The 23,163-nt window shown below is 40.0% G+C and overlaps 1 protein-coding gene across 3 annotated transcripts in view; it reads right to left on the bottom strand.

Moving 5' to 3' along the window:
- Nucleotides 1-2,567: 2,567 nt before the first annotated feature.
- SPS1 (solanesyl diphosphate synthase 1) overlaps nt 2,568-23,163 on the bottom strand; it is a 161,413-nt gene continuing 140,817 nt past the window's right edge. For 2 of the 3 annotated variants that reach the window (XM_089379144.1, XM_089379143.1), the window contains exons 5-6: nt 3,811-3,938; nt 2,568-3,572 (exon numbers count right to left, since the gene is read on the bottom strand). In XM_089379144.1, the coding sequence (XP_089235270.1) occupies nt 3,024-3,572; nt 3,811-3,938 (677 nt within the window). In that variant the 3' untranslated portion in view covers nt 2,568-3,023. The remainder of the gene's footprint in view (nt 3,573-3,810; nt 3,939-23,163) is intronic. The other variant, XM_089379145.1, reaches the window with a different exon arrangement.

Raw genomic sequence — 23,163 nt, 5'->3', positions numbered from 1 at the left:
TTGACATGCTCTAGGAGTTCATTCTCCTTGAGTAGTAGACCAGTCCTCTTCTTCCATGCAAGAAATTTATTGGTACCTACCAATTTATTGATTTCCTTGCAAAAAGACATTGATGTATATTCAGAAGGGGACATGTACTTACTTGATAGATTTTGAGATGTAATGGATTTGCTTCCTCCTTGAAGGCTTGATGGCTTATCTTCCCTGGATCTTGATGTTCTTCAAGTTGCCTTCTCCAAGTGGACTTGCTTGGTGATGATGTTTGCTTGAAGACTTGTAGCTTGATGTAGGTCCTGCTTCAATCTGCTCTTCTTTGTAGGTGCCTTTATGTAAGGCTCTTCTTATAGTTTTGTAGACCTCCTTGATGAATGATGGATTGTATACCCTTCCTGTCCTTGAAGTGATTGAGACTTCTAGGCTTGATGCTTCAACTTTGTAGATGTCTTTCCTTGATGAGTGTTCTTGAGTTGCCCTTTCCTTGATGTGTCACCTAAGCTCTGATTTATGTTGAAGAATCTAGGGCAAAGTAATGTAGTGTGATTCTTCGTTACTTGATAACAATTTGTAGTCTTTTTACTTTTCTTGTTAGCTTAATCTTCTTCTTATTATTATTAATGCATGTGTGTGTTTTTCATCAAATTGATACCAAAACATAAGAACAAGAACACAAGATATTGGCTCTCTACCAGGGCCAAAACCTCTCTTCTCTTGAGAGGAAAACCCTTTAGTGAATTTCTCTTATTGAAGCTTCTATTAATCAATGTCAAACCCTAGACCCTGACAAGAGTATCCTCCAAGCACAAGTCAAGTCCTTCCTTCTTTTTGCACCCTATTCCCCGACACTTCTTCTGGTACTTTGTTCTCTGGCACTTCGTCCTCCTTCTGTCACTTCGTTCTCTTATGAATCTTGTCTAGAGATAGACCTTCTTGAGTGAGTCTTCTAGGTGAGGTGTTCCTCTTCTATCCCTTGCACAAGTAGACTTCAACGTTGACCAACCGAGATCCTTATTGAGATATGAGAGTATGACAGTGTTGTTGTTCTGTTGCCCTAGTTTCTCGCACGTGTGGGAGGATTACTAGGTTCATATGCTCTTCTCTCCTTCGCTTGAGTGTCTTCCTTCCACGTTGGAGTAGGAGGCCTTTGTAGGCCTAGTTACTAGCCCAAACAATGAAGAATATACAACTGTGATTTTACTGTTGATATAGCCGCAGAATTTCCTTCACTTTCTCGCATGTGTGACTGTGTATACCCTAGAAAACAGTCCTTCAGACTTCGTTGTTCTTCCTCCTTACATCGCTGCCCTAGTAGACCTTTTCCCTTGGCTTTCTTTGTTCCCCTTGACCTCTTTTTCTTGTGGATTTCAGAGCTCAAGTTGTGCGTTCTATTTGGAGTGGACAGCCTCTATAAATAGATGATTGTGCCTCCATTTAGGCTGACTTGTAAGCCGACTTGATTGTCTGTTTGTAGGCTGACTTTGAGGGCTGATTGGATGCTGATTTGTTGAGCAGACTTCGGATATTTTTCATGGTGTTGTAGCATGCTTGAAGGTGCCATTGCATAGGAGTGGACTTGACTTTGCTTGGAGGTTTTCCCTTTAACTTTAATATATATTTGTACATGGTGTAACATGCTTTTAAGGCCTTCAACATTTCCTTTTGACCATTTGACTCACCTATAGCACTTTGACATGTGCTAGACCTACTTCAATGAGCAAGAAACTCATTGACATATTATAAAATAATATTTCTTTTCTTGAATAAATACAAATATCAAAAGTACATTTATGAAGACCGAACCTAGTTACACTTTCCTTCAACAATTCCTATGTTGAGTTTAAGAGTTATTAGTCAACTTATGACTGAATGTTCATATCTTGCCTCAGCTCTAGGGCATGTTTTTCATAATAAGATAGTTAATCAGATAGGTTAAGCAGTCCTGTTGCAGTTTGGTGAACGTTATTTTATCAACATGTAAGTATTGGACAATAGCCATTATGATGTCAAGTTCTTATGTTCTTACGAGCATGATATTATGCAAACATTCATAAGAATAATATTCTTGTTATGCACTTCCAAAAATATGACTTCAGTGTTTCAAGCTATATTTTGTTCAGACAGATTATATTTATTTCAGTAAATGGCATATTTCACTTTCTTTGTGATTGCGTGGTATCAAAGTAAAAAATATTGTTGTACACAGTACATGAGTAAATGACCCTATCGAAGTGATGGATCTAGGGTCTTGCAACTTTGTGGATAGGCTACTTTGCTCTGGTTTTGAATCAAGAGAATAAGACCCAGAACCAAAAGGCTAAGGCACGATACCCAAGGGCAGGTTGAGTTTTAAAACTAGAACCAAAAAATTAAGGCCTAGTATTGAAAGGCTAATATGTCTAACCACGTTAATGCAGGTTACCAACCAATGGGGTGTTTAAAAACGTGAACATTCTGCCACAATAGAAGAATGAATTAGGAAATGACAAATAAAGCCACACAAAAGAAGCTTTTTGAGACTGGAAATCTTGATACAATATCAAAATATTCTGTTCCCATGTGGACAAACAAGGTCAACAACTTAATCCAAGTTGTATAGAAAATCAAGAAAATCATTTCTTTGAATCCCAATAAGAATATCTGACCCCATTTGCAACAACTTGAAAATGTCTGCCTGGTAATTTCCTTGCTAAGGATCTTATGAGTATATGTAGTGTACAGATAGATAGTATGACATAAGTTATAAGAAATTCTCAGATGTTGGAGCTGCAGATCTTATAAATAGTTGGCTGTGAATCTTGTCATTATTTGACTAACCTATAATGACATATTGTTACATCATGGCGATACATCTGAAGAGTTATTACAATTGCTGCAGGAGTTGGATTCTGCAGCAGAGTTACATGAATTGGGATGCCGAGTTTCTTGAGATTGACCTAAATCACCTACGTATATCACCAAATACCAGAATTTAATTAAAAAAAGACTTTGCAGGAAAGAATGCAATGCTCCTGAATCAAGGCATCATTCTAATCGATTCGCTGGAGTACATATTTTATCATTCCCTCAAGAGATGATCTCATGGCACCTGATGGCAAACACTGGAGATTCTTTATAGCCAGGTCACCTTTCTGTTTGGCAAGTGATTGTGATCGCTCAATTCCTCCACCTCGATGAACCAAATCAATAGCAATGTCCAATGAACCTTCTTCCATAAATTCAGAGTCTATTATTTCTCTTAGTTTTGGCTCTTGCTCAAGTGCAAAGAGCACAGGAGCTGTCAGATTTCCCTTCACTAAATCACTTGCAGCCGGCTTACCTAATTGTGCTGTTGACTGGGTGAAGTCAAGAATATCATCTACTACTTGAAAAGCTAATCCCAGGTTCATGCCGTAATTATACATCTGGTCACAAACACTAGAGTTAACACCACTAAATATTGCTGCAGACCTTGTACTTGCTGCAATCAATGATGCAGTCTTGTAAAAACTTTTATCCAAATAATCTTGAAGAGAAATGTCGCAATCAAAAAGGCTTGAAGCTTGCTTTATTTCGCCATTTGCAAAATCCTTAATTACCTGTGAGAAGAAAAAGGCAAATAAAATACAAAACCTTAACACGTACTCTTTGAAGGCATGGAAATTACATCCCTTTCAGTAATATAAGTATCAGGCTTTCCAAAACAAAAAGAAAGGATGCCAAACCATTTGTTCAAATGCATAAGAAAGACCACATATTCCTTTACTTTGGAAGTATAGTAAAATAGCTGTGTGATTAAACAGTTCATACTATAATAATAGAAGGGTTCTTTGATACCTGACTAATGAGCTTGATGACTTCAAGATTTTCCAAATTTGCGAGATACCATGACGACTGGGCAAACAGAAAGTCTCCAGCCAATACTGCAACTCGAGTGCCATAGAGTTGGTGAATGGTCTTCTTCCCTGCAGAACGACTAAGAGGTTATTGTTCAGGAGAGAAAACAGATCGAAAGAAGTTATGAAGTTATCTTCTTTTTTCAAGCAAGAAGTCTAACCAGGTCCCCTTGACATCAATCTACTCAAGACAACATTCTAGTTAATTTATGGCTTTAGTAAACATGAGTTAATAATTGAACTCATTGACACGCTCCTTGATGTTCCCAAGTCACAAGTACATAGAAAGATTGAACAATTGGTTTTTACATTGCTGACTCAAACTAGTTTGATCAACATAGATACACAAGGACACTCAACAGGAAATGCATGTGAAACATTTTGATGCTATGGGAAGGTAAGGCGTGAAGTTTATTGCAGCTATATCACTTCTTCCTGCAACTGTAATTCTCCATGATTCCTTTTTTATTATAAACATTGAAACGTACTTAAAGTTAAAACATGCATAAGATAAGTAAAAATATATAAGTACTATCTCTTATGTATAATATTCATAAACTGTGTTTTGACAAGGGTTCTGAACACGTACTTTAAAATGCACTTTCCACAAGTTGCTATATTTCAGTCCCACATTTGTATCTTCAATTTAGGACGTTCTCGGCCAACCCAGGAACCTAATTAAAGATCATTAGTATTGTCCCATTGACATAGTTCTTGTTATTCTAGTATTAAGAGTGTTCTTAGTGGATTCAATGACCAGTGTGACCTTAATAGCCAGTTGGCTAAATCGTATTAGTGTGATATCAAATGAAACCATTAGAGAGAGTAGATTGTGAGAACTTGGATAAGCATCTGCGCCCTGAGCATTACAATATTCTTGCATTGCTCACTTAAAAACAGGTAAAATATGTTTATGTTTGTAGCTCGGGCAGGTCCTTCTGCACAGGCCTAAGTGTCTAGGCATGTAGAAGTCACCCAAATTCTCCTTAGGACACTTGCGCAAGTTTAACCAAGCTACTATTGTAACTTAGCCTAAGTCTAACCTAGGAAAGAAAATAATTATTATGTTAGCTATTGAGCTAAAGAGACTTAGGAAAAGTAAAGTACTTTATTTTAGTGATTATGTTTTAATCTAAACCATTGATCTCAACTGAGGATCCAATATACTACCTATACATTGTGGAATCCACCAAATCTGAATCTGAAGCAGAATCACTCAGCTTCTTCAAATTGGTCACCATAGGGGTAGTCATAGACTTGCAGTCCATCATATCGAATCTTCTCGAAATCTAGACAATGTACTTCCCTTGAGGAAGATCTCATTTGATCTCTGCTACACCTCTAATGATTAATCCCAAGAACTAGCGTATCTAGCCAAGATCCTTTATTTCAAACTTCGAGGCCAACTCCCTTGGACACTGAAGCAGGTCTTCATGTGGTAATCCTAGCTACTCCCTCTATCACGAAAACAAATCCTCCTGCCATTGTTGCTCCCTTTGTCATGTAAGCAAGTCCTTTTGCCACTGCTACTTCCTCTGTCGCGTAGGAAAGTCCTTCTGCCACTATTGCTTCCTCTGTCACTGAAGCATACTCTATTGTCTCACATGGTCCCTTCATAGAAGGCATGTTGCTCCCAGAGACCTCCTGTCTTTGAGAATCTAGTCTGACAATCTCAACTCATGACATCCTCTTGGAAGGCTACTCCTTCCACTTTGCCTAATTGTTTGTTGGAAGCTCTTCTAGTAATTTGGGACGGTTTTGAATGTCCTTACAATTTGTTAAAGCCCAAGAATCTGACCATCTAGCAACTGGATCAAAATCTTCTCATAGTCCACTCCCTCTTTCTGGGAGAATCCTTGTCTCAAAACTTACTTTTATGCCGCCAACTGCTACGTGAATCATCACCTTGGAAATCTCCACATTGGATCTATTTTTCCTTTTGGCAAACTCCATTCAGGAGGCCATGGAAAATCATAACCAAGCCAAACACAAGAACAAGAGGCTGACCAAAGAATAAAAATAATAATAATAATCAAGGGAGAAAAATATAAAGTACTTATCTCTTGATCAAGGAAGGAATTTGTTGAGGCTTGTAGGGAACTGTCAACTCCCTCTTGATCCTTGCCTCCTTGTAGATGTCGTCGAAGTCCTTTTGCAATCTCATCATGCTTAGATTCCTTTGTCTTCTTCCGTGGTGGATGTTCATTGTAATTATTATCAACATTGACTGTTGACATGTTGTTTTCTCTTCCTTTTCTTTTCAAAACAATGGGAGGCATAGTGTCAAAAATCATGACAAATGAAGCACTTGACCTTTGACATATCCTTCTTCTTCTTCTCCTTGGGCACCAATGCCTGGGTTGGTCATCCTCTCAATCTGTATAGTCCTCCCTCTCGAACACTAATTTAAGTCTATGTAAGAACCTAGCCATCTACAAATGCAACTCTATAGACTTTATTCTCCAATTCTGAAATGGACAGTAGGTTCTTCTACAAACCCGGTACAAACAATACATCACTTACATGTATCAAATCTTTGGACTCCAGCTGAACTAAAGTTGTCCCAACTCCTTTTGCAGCATACTTTGCATTGTTGCCAAGCTCCACTTCCCATATTGAATCCCTCTTAGTTAGACAGGAGAGAGAATCTTCAAAACCTGCCATGTGCCAATAAGCACCATTGTCCACTAACTAGGTATCACTGCTATTGGTAATAGTGCCAAAAAGAGTAGAAACAAAGACTTTCTCCTTAGCTCCCTCTAGTTTTTGAATAGCTTCCTTCTAAAGATTTGTACCACTCTTTAAACTATCTTCCATTTTGAGACTTGGCATCATTTGGAAAAAATCTAGTCAAGTTGTTGAACACTTGTCTCCTAGGTTGACTTCAATGGTTTCGCTTTCAACAAGATGGCTCTGATACCATGTTGAATTTTCTACAAGATGCACAGTAGAAACCAATCTTCTAATCTGATAATTACTACCTAATGATCTTCAACCAATTTATCTCATGTCACTGATATCATTGAGCAATTATACATAAAATATATAAAAAAAAAAAAACAACAACAACAACAACAAATGCAACAGAAATATTAAAAATCATAAAGAGATAGCCATGCACAATAGAGACAACAAATTTTACCCTAGTAAACCCAACCTTGGGAGAAAACCCAACAACTTTTCTTTAGGAGAAATTATTCTTCAGCAAGGTTTACAAATCAAAAATTTGTCTAGAAATCTGTGCCAATACCCAAGTCAAAATACCAGACAAATATGGTCAAACTCCGGCAAGTCAAGGTTGGTCAAACTATAAAAAATAATCAAAAGTCAACGCTAGTCAAACTATCCAAAATTTGCAATCAAAGCAACCAGTCAAACTTGGACTTGCGGTCAGCTCTACGGTCAAATTCGGCCCCACTGCTCCACTCAACTGCGGCTACTGCACTTGGTCAACTGCGTTCAAACTCGGCTCTCGCAGTTCAGTCAACTACAGTCGAACTCGGCTCCTGCAGCTTGATAAACAATCTCCTGTAGTTTAGTGAACTGCGATCAAACTCGGTTCCTGCAACTTGGTCAAATGTGGTCAACTTGCCCTCCTTCAACTCAATCAAAAATCAAGACAATTCGGCCTCCTTTTGTAACATGTGTTGTTGCTCTAGAAGAGAGACAATGTGATGATGAATGATCAAAATGAATGTCACATCATGTATATACAAAAGTTGAATGAGTTGAATTTTGTTAAATTTGGAAACTAGGGCCAAACTTCACCTTGGACAGCTCACATGAGGTAGCTGATATTTTTATTGGATTACTCTCTCCGAGAGGTGTAGGATTGATCTAAAGATCATCTCATTCTGACATGTACAAATGGAATTATGAATTTATTTTGTTTATGGACAAATTGTCAAGGTCGGCTAGCAAACTAATGCAGGCTCAGAAGCCCAATAGTGACGTTTATTCATCCTCAATGTTTGCATATAAATACAAGGTGCCTCCTCCTCATTTAGACACTTCACTCACTCACATATCTCTCGCTCTTTCATTGATTGGGTATGGATTTCTGAGGCAGCTCCCCGCACGTGCAAAGAAGGGAAGTTTTGAACCTGCATTGACCAAAGTTGCGGGGAGGGTTTTTGACCAGTGTTGACCAGCAACGTTGACCTGTTTGACTGCGGTTTTGTGAGGGTTATCTCTGTTTGGGCAGCCACTTTTTTGGGCACAGAAAACAAGGCAGACCGTACTGTTTGACCAGTGTTGACTGCAGTGGGGTTTGACTGCAGTGTTGACTTTCATTGACCAGGTTTGACTAGATATTTTCAGACAATTTTTGGGCTGATTTGATTTTTTGTTGGAGGCCGAGTTGACCAAGTTTGACTGAACTGTTTTGGAGGTCAAATTTTTCCATGTTGACTAGTGTTGACTTTCTGGTTAGGCCTTTATGTAGTCGCTGTTTGTTGGGACAGATTTCATTGTGATTGGGCAAGTGAATATTGCATATTGTACTCTCTCTCTCTCTTCGCTGAACTTTTGAAGAATAATAAGAAGAATTGATCAAAGGGTTTCCCCACATTGGGGTTTGTCCCTGGCTGGCGCCATATCTTGTGTCCTCTTGTCTTGGCTTGTCTTCTACTGTTATTGTTTATGTTCTATCTGCATTTTACTATCATGTTGATGTGATTGCTAATCTGGATATTGATATTGGGCTAATAAGAAAATTGAAGTAAAATTGCTCTTAAGCATAGAACATACCATTGTTATCTAAAATTAACATGGTATCAGAGCTGAGGTGAAGACAAAGCCCAAGCAAGAGTGAAAAGAGCAATCACTAAGAAGAGAAATCATTGAGATCCTTTGATCAAGGACAAGATTCAATGGCCTCCACATCCTACTTCAAGTCTGATGATAAGCTTCATGATAAGTTTGATTATCATGCATGGAAGATGTCTCTTGATTTGACTTTAGAAGAGCAAGATGTTATGGATTATGTGCAGGGAAAGATTTAAGAACCTCCTTCTAATGCATCGGCTGCTGCTAAGACAAAGTACAAGAAGGGTGAAGTCAAAGCAAGGAAAATCATTAGGGATTTTATTCATAAGCATTTAGTTGCTTCCATCTCTGATTTCAACAAATCAAAGGAGATATATGACAAGTTGGTTGGCATGTTCAAATCTAGCAATGCAAACCAAGTTCTCTTTCTCAAAAACAAGCTGAAGGATATAAAGAAGGGAAGAGGTGAAGACATTCAATCCTACTTCATGAGGATTACTGAGATCAAAAATGATCTTTCGTTTGGAGAAGCTATTGTTGATAGGGAGCTTACTCTCATTTCCCTTGGAGGACTCCCTCGCAAATGGCACGTGTTCAACACCATTATTCTTAACAACGACAGGATTCCAGGGTTTGAAGAATTGTTGACTAGATGTTCTCAAGAAGAAACAAGGATGATGGAACTAGATATGCCTTCAAATAGGAATGATCCCACTGCATTCTCCACTCATGCTAAAAGGAAGAACAATGCAGGTTCAAAGAAGCAATGTCAAGGGTTTCAAAAATGGAAGGAAGGGAAGATGCTTCATTTGCAACAAGTTTGGCCACTATGCTAGGGAGTGACCTAATAGAAGGGATACACCTCATGACGATGACAACCACAACAACAACAATTCAGGGGAAAAAACAATCAAAGAAATGGCAGATTTAACAACCGAGGAAAAAGGAATGCTCCTGCTCCTCATCAAGGAAATGGTCGCCCTCCCAAGAGATCAAGAAACTGTTGGGTCCCTATAATACTAGTGATTACCCCAGTACTATTGTAGTTATACCCCTTATTAATATTGTTGTGCCCCTATTGCCCCCATATTGTTATTACTGTGCCCCATAGAATCCCTCTATTGTTATTTTTGTGGCTTTATATTATTATTGTTAGGTCGGCTGGATTATATTGTGACTCCTTAGACTCCTATATATAGAAAGGAGGTTTTGTCATTTGAATCATCCAAGAATTGTTCATTTATGTAATGTAAAGGAGGTTGTCCCCTCGAAGAGGCTGAATTCTAAGGCGTTGATCTATCTTTTCTATCTTTTCTTGAGTTGGTTTCATAACATTCGGTATCAGAGCTTTGGATTCTAGGGTTTCGCTGCTCCAAACAAGTCATCGTGGCATTTTCGCTATAACTTTTTTTCTGCGACGTTTCAAAAGTTGCAAAAAAAACCCATTTGAGAAATCGCGCTGAACCTCGGGTCCGAATTTCAGAGCTTTTCGCACTATATTTGCGGAGATATGATCTGAGGAAGTTGGTCTTTTTGCAGGCTCCTGAATTACATTCCAAACAGGTAACCTGGGGAAAATCGTCATAACTTTCTCTCTGGGGATCGGATTGAAATTTCGTAAGAAGGTACAGAAAGAGGACAGACTGTAGTATCTTGCATGCATTTTTTAGATCCAAAGGTCGAAACAGTGACTCATGGCACGTCGTACAAATTCGCTCTACTGAACTAGTCTATAATCAAGTCACTGTGGGAGATTTTGCATAACTCTTCCTTGGAGAATCCAATTTGGGTCAGACTTGTGGCATTGGAAAGAGGACGCAGAAGGCTACTACAGGTCACAATTTCAGAATTGAAGGATCTGAAATTACAGAGATACATCAGATTCAATATCAGGCTTCTACAAAGTGAAAAAAGGTGTGTAGTTTTTTTTTTAATTTTTGCGTAAGCTTGGTTTCAAGGAATTCAAAGGGCATAGTAAAGCATTATTATCGGTAACTGATGCCCCGAGGAAAGAAAATGCAAACACCTAGTAAGGAACCTGAAAGCTCTAGCATGACTCATGAAGAAGAGGAAGAAATGCTACATGATATATCAAAATTACAAGAACAAGTGCAACAAATGTCACGCTCACAAAAGCTAACAGAAGCTAAGATAAATGGCGTGGAATCTAAGATAAAGGGCATGGAAGCTAAGATGGATGATTCGAAGACAGATTTGAAGAGAGACATGGCAGATTTGAAGACAGACATGGCAAATTTGAAGACAGATTTGACAAATTTTCTACAAGAAATACTTACTAATGGTGAAAAAGGTTGTAAAGGAAACTCATGATGTGAACAAAAAAATGTTAATCATGATTCCATAGACTCTAATGTTGGATCGAAGACCCACCATATTCCAAAAATCGATATGAGGAAGTTTGATGGCAAGGATCCCGCCACATGGATATTACAGATGGAGCAATTCTTCGATCTCAATAATGTGCAAAACACACAAAAGGTACGTATGGCAACTTTATATTTGGAACCAAATCAGTTTGTATGGTATCAATGGCTTTGCTCTCGTAAACAATTTATCACTTGGGCAATTTTTACGGAAGAATTGATAGCACATTATGAGGATACAAAAAGCAACACTTTTTTTAGCCAATTGATAAGTCTCAAACAAAAGGGTTCAATAATGGAGCACATTGAGGAGTTCCAAAAATTGAACATAAGGGTAAAAGATATTCCAGAGGAGCATAGGATTGATGTGTTCATAGGGTCTTTAAAGGATAATATCCAACATGATGTTCGCCTTTGGGAACCTGATTCATTAGAGAAGGCATTCAGGTTAGCAAGAAAAATGGAAAGCAAAATTATGGCAACCAGGAAGCATACCACTCACAACTATAAAGACGGAAGTGTTGTTGCCCCTAGTCTTCCACAACCTATAAGGTTGACACCACAACAATTGGAAGAAAAAAGAGCAAAAGGGCTTTGTTACAGTTGTGATAGCAAATACACTAAAGGTCATAAGTGTGCTGAGAAGAAATTATTCTACATAGATTGTGAAGAGGAAGAAGAAAAGGAGCAAGAAAGGTCAAAAGAAGAGGATATACTCCAGGAACAAAGCCTAGATGAAGAACAAATAAATCCGACCATATCTTGTAATGCATTGGCGGGAATTACCACTCCTCAAACCATCAAGATAGAAGGACAAATCAAGAAGAAAAAGGTAATAGTGTTGATTGATTCAGGAAGCACCCACAATTTTATTCATTGTAAGGTAGCAAAAGAATTGAATTGCTTCCTATATCCAGCACCAGAGTGTCAAGTGATGATTGCAAATGGAGGAACAATAAATTGCTCTGGAAAGTGCCATAATATCAAGCTATCCATGGGAGAATATGTATTGACTAGCCCAATGCTTTCCATTCCAATGGGAGGTGCTGATGTTGTACTAGGAGTCCAATGGCTACAATCCTTGGGTACAATAGCTTTTAATTTTCAAGAACTTTTCATCAAATTTTCTACGGAAGGAAAGGAAGTTGAATTAAGGGGTATTGCAGGGAAACCAGGAAAGATAATCAGCTCTAATGGTATGACAAAGCTTCTAAAAAAGGAGCAAAGAGGTGTAATTGCACAATTATGTTCGCTAGATGTTTCCACATCGGAATCATCTATTTCTCCAGATCTCCAAAAAGTCTTGGACAATCATTCCAAGGTATTTGAGACTCCCAAAGGTCTCCCACCTATGCGTGATCATGATCATGCTATTCATCTGATTCCAGGAAGTGTTCCTCCAAACATCAGGCCGTACAGATATCCCTATGTCCAAAAGAGTGAAATTGAACGTATGGTTGCAGAAATGCTAGAGGCTGGTATAATTCAACCGAGTCAAAGTTCTTTCTCTACTCCAGTAGTATTGGTGCACAAGAAGGATGGATCATGGCGCATGTGTCCGGATTATAGGGAGCTCAACAAGCTCACTATTAAAGATAAGTTCCCCATTCCTGTCATTGATGAATTACTGGATGAATTGCATGGATCAATTTACTTCACCAAGTTGGATCTTCGTTCAGGATATCATCAAATCAGAATGAAGATTGAAGACATTCCGAAAACAGCATTTAGAACTCATGAGGGTCATTATGAATTTTTGGTCATGCCTTTTGGCCTTACCAATGCACCTTCAACATTTCAAGGTTTGATGAATTCAATTTTCAAACCATTCCTTAGAAAATTTGTGTTAGTATTTTTTGATGATATACTAATCTACAGCAAGTCTTGGAAGGATCATGTTGAACATGTTGACAGGGTGCTACAACTATTGGAGGAGAAACAATTATATGCAAAAAGATCCAAATGTTTCTTTGGAGTCCAGGAGGTGGAATATTTGGGTCATATTGTATCTCATGAAGGAGTTAAGGTAGACCCTAGCAAAATTAAAGCCATTAAGGAATGGAAAATCCCCACATCCATAAAGCATCTGCGAGGATTTCTTGGGTTGACAGGGTATTATCGCAAGTTTGTTAAGAATTATGGGAGAATAGCAGCACCTCTAACAACATTATTGAAGAAAGATGCATTTTCATGGACTCCGGAAGCAACAAAGGCCTTTGAACATCTTAAAGAGGCAATGTGCCAAGCACCGGTCTTAGCTACACCGGACTTCACAAAAACCTTTATTGTGGAATGTGATGCTTCAGGAAATGGAATTGGTGCTGTTCTAATGCAAGATGAAAGACCCATTGCTTTTGAAAGTCGTCCAATCAAGGGAAAGTTTTTAAGCAAAGCTATTTATGAGAAGGAAATGTTGGCAATACTCCATGCACTTAAGAAATGGCGACCCTACCTAATGGGAAGACACTTCAAGGTAAAAACGGATCATGATAGCCTTAAATACTTTTTAGAACAAAGATTATCCTCTGAAGAGCAACAAAAGTGGGTCACAAAGATGTTGGGTTATGACTTTGAAATCATCTACAAAAAAGGGAAGCAAAATGTGGTGGCAGATGCACTCTCAAGAAAGGATGAGGATGTGGAAGCATTGTTGTGCGCCATTTCTATTATCCAACCAGATTGGATAAACGAAGCAAGGGAGGAATGGAAGAATGACGAAGAAGTGTGGGCACTTATTCGAAAGTTACAACAAGATTCCAGTACGTCTGATACATTTAGCTGGCAAAATGATTCGTTATGGTACAAAGATCGCTTATACCTCTGTAAGAATTCCCAGCTAAAACAAAAGATTCTTATGGAATTGCACACTTCTCCCTTAGGAGGGCACTCAGGATTTTTAAAAACTTACCACAGGGTTAAGAAGGAATTTTTTTGGGATGGCCTTAAATCAGATATTCAAAAGTTTGTGGCGGAATGTTTGGTTTGCCAACAAAATAAAGTTGAAACAATTAAGACACCGGGTCTATTACAACCTTTATCCATTCCAAGCCAACGTTGGGAGGAGGTTTCAATGGATTTTATCACAGGTTTACCCAAGTCTGAGGGAAAGAGTGTCATCATGGTGGTAGTTGACAGACTTACCAAGTATGCACACTTTTGTGCATTATCACATCCATTTAAAGCCAGTACAGTTTCTACTGCATTTATGGAAACAATTCAAAAGCTACATGGAAACCCAAAGATTATTGTAAGTGACAGAGATCCCATTTTCACTGGAAATTTTTGGACAGAATTATTTTCTTGTCTTGGTACTCAGTTAGCTCATAGCTCATCTTATCATCCTCAATCTGATGGGCAAACTGAGATAGTAAACAAATGTTTGGAAGGATATCTTCGTTGCTTTGTATCTGATAAACAGACACAATGGGTCAAATGGTTGCCTCTGGCTGAATGGTGGTATAACACTTCCTTCCATACAGCAACAAAAATGACCCCATTTATGGCACTTTATGGGTATCAACCACCATCCATCACATCATATTTAAGAGAAAATTCTAAGGTTCAGGCAGTGGAACATCACATCGAACATCAACAACAAGTCCTCCAACTCTTAAAGGATAACCTCGTGTTGGCACATAATAGAATGAAACAACAGGCAGATCAACATCGCAGTGAAAGAAGTTTTGATGTAGGTGATTGGGTATTCCTACGGCTACAACCATATAAGCAAATGTCCCTCAAGCAAGCTAAGAAGGATAATAAATTATCACCAAAGTATTATGGTCCGTACAAGGTGTTGCAAAAGATTGGTACTATGGCATACAAATTGGAGCTTCCTGCAGCTTCTCGATTGCACCCAGTTTTCCATGTTTCATGTTTAAAGAAGGTTATAGGCGACAAGCTCCCAGTTCAAACAATATTGCCAGAACTTGACGAGGAAGGAAAAATTATATTGGAACCGGAAGCAGTCACAGAAACAAGAACTCGACAGCTACGAAATCGATCAATTTCAGAGTATCTTATCAAGTGGAAGAACTTATCCGCTGAAGATTCCACATGGGAGGATGAGAATTTTATGCAAAAGTATCCAGAACTACTCAAGCGTTGAGGACAACACTTTTTTGAAGGAGAGGGGCATGTTGGGTCCTTATAATACTAGTGATTACCCCATTACTATTGTAGTTATACCCCTTATTAATATTGTTGTGCCCCTATTGCCCCCATATTGTTATTATTGTGCCCCATAGAATCCCTCTATTGTTATTTTTGTGGCTTTATATTATTATTGTTAGGTCGGCTGGATTATATTGTGACTCCTTAGACTCCTATATATAGAAAGGAGGTTTTGTCATTTGAATCATCCAAGAATTGTTCATTTATGTAATGTAAAGGAGGTTGCCCCCTCGAAGAGGCTGAATTCTAAGGCGTTGATCTATCTTTTCTATCTTTTCTTGAGCTGGTTTCATAACAGAAACACCAAGTATGATGAATCAAATGATGTTGATTATAAGAAGAAAAAAAATTATCTTATATCTGCCCTCTCTACTGCATCTCCTTCGGACACTTTGGGAAATTGGTTGATTGATAGTGGTGCCTCAAGGAACTTCACTGGGTATAAGGACACAGATTTGGAAATTATCCTTGGAGACAATGCCACCTATCTTGTGAAGGGAGTTGGGAATGTTACTCTTCAATTGAATCAAGGTAACACCATTCATCTACAAGAAGTACTATATGTACCCGATCTAAAGAAGAACCTGGTATCTATCTCGGCGATGGAGGACAAAGGATTCAAGGTGGCATTCATCGATGGAAAGGTACGTGTGTGGAATAAAAATTTCAAAGATGCATTTACACTTGGATTCAAGGTTGATAGCCTATATCAAGTTGGAGGAAGTCCATTGGGAGCTATGTCTTGCGACACATCACTTCAATCCAAATTATGGCACCGGAGGTTTGCTCATCTACATTATAAGGCTCTACTTGATGTGAGGAAGATGGTGACAGGTATGCCCGAATTTAAAGTAGAACATGAAGGTGTTTTTCAAGGGTGTGCCGAAGGAAAGCATACAAGGGGACCATTCCCCTCAAGTGATAGCAAGACTACCGACATATTGCAATTAGTTCATTTTGATCTATCTAGTATGATGCCCATGAACTCATTGGGAGGATATTTATATTATGCTATATTTATGGATGATTTCTCTCGCAAGACTTGGATATATTTCTTGAAGAAGAAGGACGAAGTATTCTCATGGTTCCGTTTCAAGATTTGGTCGAAAATCAAACCGGGAAGAAAATCAAAATATTGAGAACCGATAATGGAACCGAACATGAATCAAATGAGTTCAATAATTATTGTAGAGAGAAGCTGGCATAAAGAGGGAGACTACTACCGCATATACTCCAAAGCAAAATGGTGTTGTTGAAAGGAAAAACCGTTCTATCTTAGAAGCCACTCGTGCCATGCTTCATGATCAAAGCCTTATGAAGTTCTTATGTGCTGAAGTGCAAACACTGTCGTGTATGTTCAAAATAGATGCCCTCATCAAGCGTTAGACTCCAAAACTCCCGAAGAAGTTTTCACCAGTAAGAAACCTAATGTTTCTCACTTTAGAATTTTTGGTAGCACCGTATATTTTCATGTGCCGAAAGAAAAGAGAAGCAAATTGGATGCTTCTAGGAAGACAGGAACATTTTTAGGCTACAGTGAAACTTCTAAAGCATATAGAATCTATGTGCCTGGTCAAAGAGAAGTGGAGATAAGTCATGATGTCACCTTCGATGAGGATGCTGCCCTTGGGAAGATTAATAACCTTTCTATTCCAAGGAAGAACAAAGAAGCAGATTCAGGAAAGCAGGGAGAACCGCAGGATGAGTCGATGCCCAATGTTGAAAGACCAATGGATCCCATTGATCCACCCCCTCATGAGCCCTCCTCAAAAACGAGACCCTCATGGCTTAGGGAAACTCTCGAAGATGCCGAGAGACATATTGCACCTAGGGGGACATTTCATGAAAGTAAGAAGCTGAATAGGTACCAAGGGTACTTAACTGCAATGAACACCATAGTTCAATTTGAGCCTTGCACATTCGAAGAAGTTGTAAAGCACCAAGTTTGGAAAGATGCTATGAACAAAGAGTATGAGTCAATTATCGTTAAAATTGGCAACCAGGGCCAAACTCCATGTGGGTCATCTTATTTATGGCAACTGATATTTTTCCTTGATTCCTCTCATCGAGAGGTGTAGGATTGATCTAACGATCATCCGATTCTGACAAGTATTTATGGAGATATGAATTTATTTGTATTTACTTGACAAATTGTCAAGGTCAGCTAGCAGCGAAATGTGTGGCACACATGCCCAGCATATCATATAAATACAAGTGAGGTTGAGTCATTATTCACTCATCTCATCTCTCACACATCTCTTCTCTCCATGGCTGATTAGGTTTACACACAAGGAAGAGAAGCTCACACGTGGGAAGGAGGAGGGCGCAAAAGGGCAAGGAAGGAGGGCGCAAAAGAGCAAGGAAGGAGGACGCAGAAGTTGTAGCAAGACGTTTTGGATAGCGTTGACTTTTCAGGAGTGCAGTTTTGGTGTGGCAGCCTCTCCTAGGCAGGCTACAATTTGTGGCACGCAAACCGAGGTAATATGACCTCTGGTTTGACCAGTGTTGACTGCCCTACTTTGGGGCAGCCGGTTGACTTCAGTTGACTGCAGTTTCACTATGTTTTTGGGGTTGTTTATGGGCTGCTTCTTCTTGTTGTTGGAGGAATAGATGACTGGGAAATTGACCAAACATATTGAAGGTCAATTTCAACTTGTTTGACCAGATTTGACTTTGCTGGTTAGGGTTTACTGCTGCTGTCATAAAATTACAGATTTCTGAATTTGTACTATTTCTCTCTACTGAACTATTGAAGATTAAAAAAGAATTGATCAAAGGGTTTCCCTGCGTTGGGGTTTGTCCCTGGCTAGCCACTACATCTTGTGTCTCTTGTCTTGGCATGTTTTTTGTCGATCTATTAATGTTCTATCTGCATTTTACTTTATGTTTATGTGATTGCTAAACAGTGGCTAATAAGAAGAAATCGAAGTAAATTGCACTAAGCATAGAACATACCATAAATTAACATGGTATCGGAGCTGAGGTGAAGACAAAGCCCAAGCAAGAGCAAGAGCAAGAGCAATCACCGAAGGCTGTTGAAGCAATCTCAAAGACTTCATGGGGTCCTCATCACACTTCCCCACTAAAGACAAGCTCCATGAGAAGTCTGACTATCACAGATGGAAGATGTCTCTCAATCTGACATTAGAAGAGCAGGAAGTGTTGGACCATGTGAGAGGCAGAATCATTGAGCCTCCATCAAATGCATCTGCTGCTGCTAGGAACAAGTGGACCAGGGGAGAAGTCAAAGCAAAGAAGATCATCCAGGACTCTATCGACAAGCGCCTGGTGGCCTACATTTCCGAACTGACCACCTCCAAGGAAATCTACGATAGACTGGTAAGCCTATTTAAAGTTAGTGATGCAAATCAAGTTTTGTTCCTTAGAAATAAGCTGAAGGAAATTAAAAAGGGCAAAGATGAGAGTATGCAAGCCTACTTCTTAAGGATCACCGAGATCAAGAATGATCTCCTATCAATTGGGGAAGTCGTTCCTGACAGGGAACTGACCATCACAACTCTCGGAGGGCTCCCATCTAAATGGTATATATTCAGAACCACTCTTCTCAAAAATAATGTAATCCCAGAATTTGAGGAAGTGATGGCGAGATGCATTCAGAAAGAAACAAGGATGGAAGAGCAGGAAATCCCTGCACTTAGAGGCAATCCCGCTGCATTCTCCTCTCATGCTAAAAGGAGAAATAATTCCAGGGCAAGATCTAAGGGAAAGGTCGGACCAAAAGGTGGAAGGAAAGGTAGATGTTACATTTGCAACAAAATTGGCCACTATGTGAGGGAGTGCCCTGATAGAAAGGACACATCTCATGACGATGATCAAAATCACTCCCGAGGCAATTCCAACAACAATCAAAGGAAGGGCAGGTTCAATGGCAAAGGAAAAAGGAATGACAGAAATCAGGGAAATGGTCAACCCTCCAAGAAGGCAAGAAACTCCAGGTATGAATCTAACATTGTTAACAATAAGCAAGATGAATATTATCTACCAACGGCCCTCTCTACTACTGCTCCCCCAGACTCGCTGGGAAATTGGCTTATTGATAGTGGTGCCTCAAGGCACTTCACTAGTTACAAAGAAGCTCTCTCTAATCTGATAGAGAAGGAGACCAACCTGGAAATTGTTCTTGGGGACAACTCCAAATATCCCGTGAAAGGCGTAGGGAATGTCTCTCTACAATTGAATCAGGTTAATACAATTCATTTGCAAGAAGTCCTATATGTACCTGATCTCAAAAAGAACCTGGTGTCCCTTTCAGCAATGGAAGACAAAGGCTACAAGGTGGCCTTCATCGATGGCAAGGTACGTGTATGGAAAAAGAATTTCAAAGATGCTTTCACTCTTGGGTTTAGGGTTGACTCTTTATATCATGTCGGAGGAAGTCCGTTGGGTGTCATGACTTGTGACACATCTCTTCAGTCCGAACTATGGCACCGGAGGTTTGCCCACCTTCATTATAAAGCTCTACCCGATGTGAGACAAATGGTGACCGAGATGCCCGAGTTCAAATTAGAGCAAGAAGGTGTATGTCCTAGATGTGCCGAAGGAAAGCTCAAAAGGGGACCATTCCCCTCAAGCCATAGCAAGACCTCCGATATATTGCAGTTGGTTCACTCCGACATATCTAGTATGATGCCTGTGAATTCCTTGGGAGGATATTTATATTACCTCACTTTTACTGATGATTATTCTCGCAAGACTTGGATATACTTCTTGAAAAAGAAGGACGAAGTGTTCTCTTGGTTTCGTCACTTCAAAGCCTTGATCGAGAATCAAACCAAAATGAAGATCAAGATCTTGAGGACTGATAATGGGACTAAGTATGAATCCAATGAGTTCCATGAGTTTTGCAAAGAGGCTGACATTAAGAGGGAGACTACAACACCATATACTCCTGAGCATAATGGTGTGGCGGAAAGGAAGAATCGTACAATTTTGGAAGCTGTCTGTGCTATGCTACATGATCAAAGGCTTCCGAAGTTTCTATGGACTGAAGCTGCGAATACCGCTGTATATGTGCAAAACCGATGCCCTCATCAAGCATTGGGTTCCAAGACACCAGAAAAAATGTTCACCGGTAAGAAACTTAACGTATCTCATTTTAGAATTTTTGGAAGTCCTGTATATTTTCATGTGCCGAAAGAGAAAAGGAATAAATTGGGTGCATCTGGAAAGAAAGGAATCTTCGTGGGCTATAGCGAAAATACTAAGGGATATAGAATCTATGTTGTTGGTCAAAGGGATGTCGAGATTAGCCATGATGTCACCTTTGAGAAAGATATGGCTCTTAGCAAAGTTGACAATCTTCCTATACTAAGGAAATCTGGAGAAGCTAACACCAAGAAACCAAAGGAAAAGGAAGATCGGACGATGCCCGATGTAGAAGAACCTATGGATCCTACTGATCCCCTCCGCAAGAACCTTCCTCTTCTAAGAAGAGGCCTTCATGGCTCAGGGAGACACTTGATGATGCCGAAGGACACATTGCACCCAGAGGGACTTTCCGTGAAAGTAAGAAGCCGGCCAGGTATCAGGGATACTTGACCATCATGAGCACGATCATTCAAAATGAGCCTTCATCGTTCGCAGAAGTTGTCAAGCATCAAGTATGGAAGGATGCTCTGACTGAGGAATATGAGTCCATCATGAGGAACGATATTTGGGATGTGGTCCCCAAACCCCAGGACAAAGCAGTTGTCACTTCGAAATGGCTTTACAAGATAAAGCATGGAGCTGATGGAAGTGCTAAAAAGTATAAGGCTCATTTTGTTGCTTGTGGCTTCTCTCAGAAGGAAGGTATAGACTATGACGAGATATTTGCACCTGTTGCCCGATATACCACCATCCGCTCAATCATAGCCCTTGCTGCTTCGCAAGGATGGAACTTACGTCAGATGGATGTCAAGACCACATTCTTTCATGGTTCGATCAAAGAGGAAGTCTATGTGGAACAACCCGAAGGATTTGAGATTCATGATCGGGAATCTCACATGTGCAGGTTGAAGAAATCCCTCTATGGGCTGAAGCAAGCACCCCGACGATGGTATGAGAGGATCAATAGCTACTTGATGAAGCTGGGATTCACTAGGAGTGAAGCCGACCCTAACCTTTACTTTAAGGTTGAAGATGACAAACCTCTCATACTAGTGTTGTACGTTGACGACCTCTTTCTGACAGGTGCAGACCCTCTCATTCACAAATGTAAGAGGGAGTTGGTTTCTGAGTTCGAGATGAAGGACCTGGGACTGATGCACTATTTCCTAGAACTAGAAGTCTAGCAAAAGCCAGGAGAGATTTTCCTATCTCAAGGAAAATATGTGGTGAAGATATTGGAGAGATTCGGTATGGTGGACTGCAAGCCCGTGACTACCCCGATGGAGCTTGACTTCAAGAAGTTAAGTAGTAGTGCTGCCAGATGTGTTTTGCAAAATGCTACCGAGTATCGTCAACTCATCAGAGCATTGATGTTCTTGGTGAACTCCTATCCGGATATATGTTTTGCAATCAACACGTTAAGTCAACATATGGTTGAGCCTCACCACACACATTGGATTGGTGCCAAGAATCTATTGAGATACCTTCATGGCACAATCACTCACGGGTTGAGATACACTACCGGAGATGTGAGACTACATGGATATACCGATGTTGATTGGGCAGGCAGTGTGGTGGATTGAAAGAGCACTTCTGGGTGTTGTTTCTCTTTGGGATCTGCCTCGATATCCTGGATGAGCAGGAAGCAAAAGTCAGCGGCTTTGAACACCGCTGAGACATAGTACATTGCTGCAAGTATGGCCTCTTGTGAGGCAGTCTGGTTGCAGAAGCTCTTCAGTGAGCTGTTTGGATTTACATTGGATCTATCGTGATCCTATGTGACAACCAGACCGGGATTCTCTTATAAGAGAATCTCGTATTTCATGATCACTCCAAGCATATCGATATCAGGTACCACTATATCCGGGATATGGTGCAGCGGGGAGCAATAAGGCTCCAACATATCGGTACAGATGAGTAGGTCGCCGACATTTTGACGAAGCCCCTGGGAAAGGTCAAATTCTTGACTTTCCGAGAACGACTTGGTGTCGTTGAGAGACCCTCTTATGAGGGTCATGTATGATGCATACATTGAGCTCTGGGAGCTCCAGGGGGCTTGGGGTACTTCTTGGAGCGACATGCGACCACAGGGCGACTCACCCTCCCCTAGTGGTGCGCTATGTACAGGGTGAAAGGTTCAACCTTCCCCTGTGATACCCCATGGCGACTTAGGGACAAGATGATTAGTTCTCCTGTCGAGGCATCCTACCCATGCAGTCTGGGACTCATGGGAAGTACCTCTCATCTGATCAATGAGCAGGGAAATGGGGTTAGGGACCATAGTAGTACTATCGATGGATGCATCGTTGTATCTACTGTACTCCCTATGCTAGGATGACCTCCATTGATCTGGGATCAATGAAACTGATTTGGGATCAGTGAGAGTGGTATGACACTCTCTGGGACTGACTTCGGGTCAGTGGAGGATGGTATGATACATCCTCAAGCATTTCTTCTTCTTCATAGTTCAGTAGAGCAAAGCAGCACAGTGCAGATCCAAGCAAGTGCAGGGCAGTGCATTTGATGCAGAGATAGTACCGACAGTCATACAAATTAGCAAATGGAGTTCTCCCTAGTTGAGAGGGAGTGTTAAAATTGGCAACTAGAGCCAAACTCCATGAGTCATCTTATTTATGGCAGCTGATATTTTTTCTTGATTCCTCTTGTCGAGAGGTGTAGGATTGATCTAACGATCATCTGATTCCGACAAGTATTTATGGAGATATGAATTTATTTGTATTTACTTGACAAATTCTCAAGGTCAGCCAGCAGCTAAATGCAGTGTTGATAATATCGGTATCGGGAAAATATCGGCGAGGGTCCAAAAAATATCTTATCGGCAATATCGGCGAAAATATCGG

The sequence above is a fragment of the Pinus tabuliformis genome, chromosome J, assembly GCF_031772625.1.
Source record: "Pinus tabuliformis cultivar Carrire ecotype Pingquan chromosome J, CPIR1, whole genome shotgun sequence".
In the NCBI taxonomy this organism is placed as follows: domain Eukaryota; kingdom Viridiplantae; phylum Streptophyta; class Pinopsida; order Pinales; family Pinaceae; genus Pinus; species Pinus tabuliformis.
This window is presented reverse-complemented; position numbering and strand designations above follow the sequence as displayed.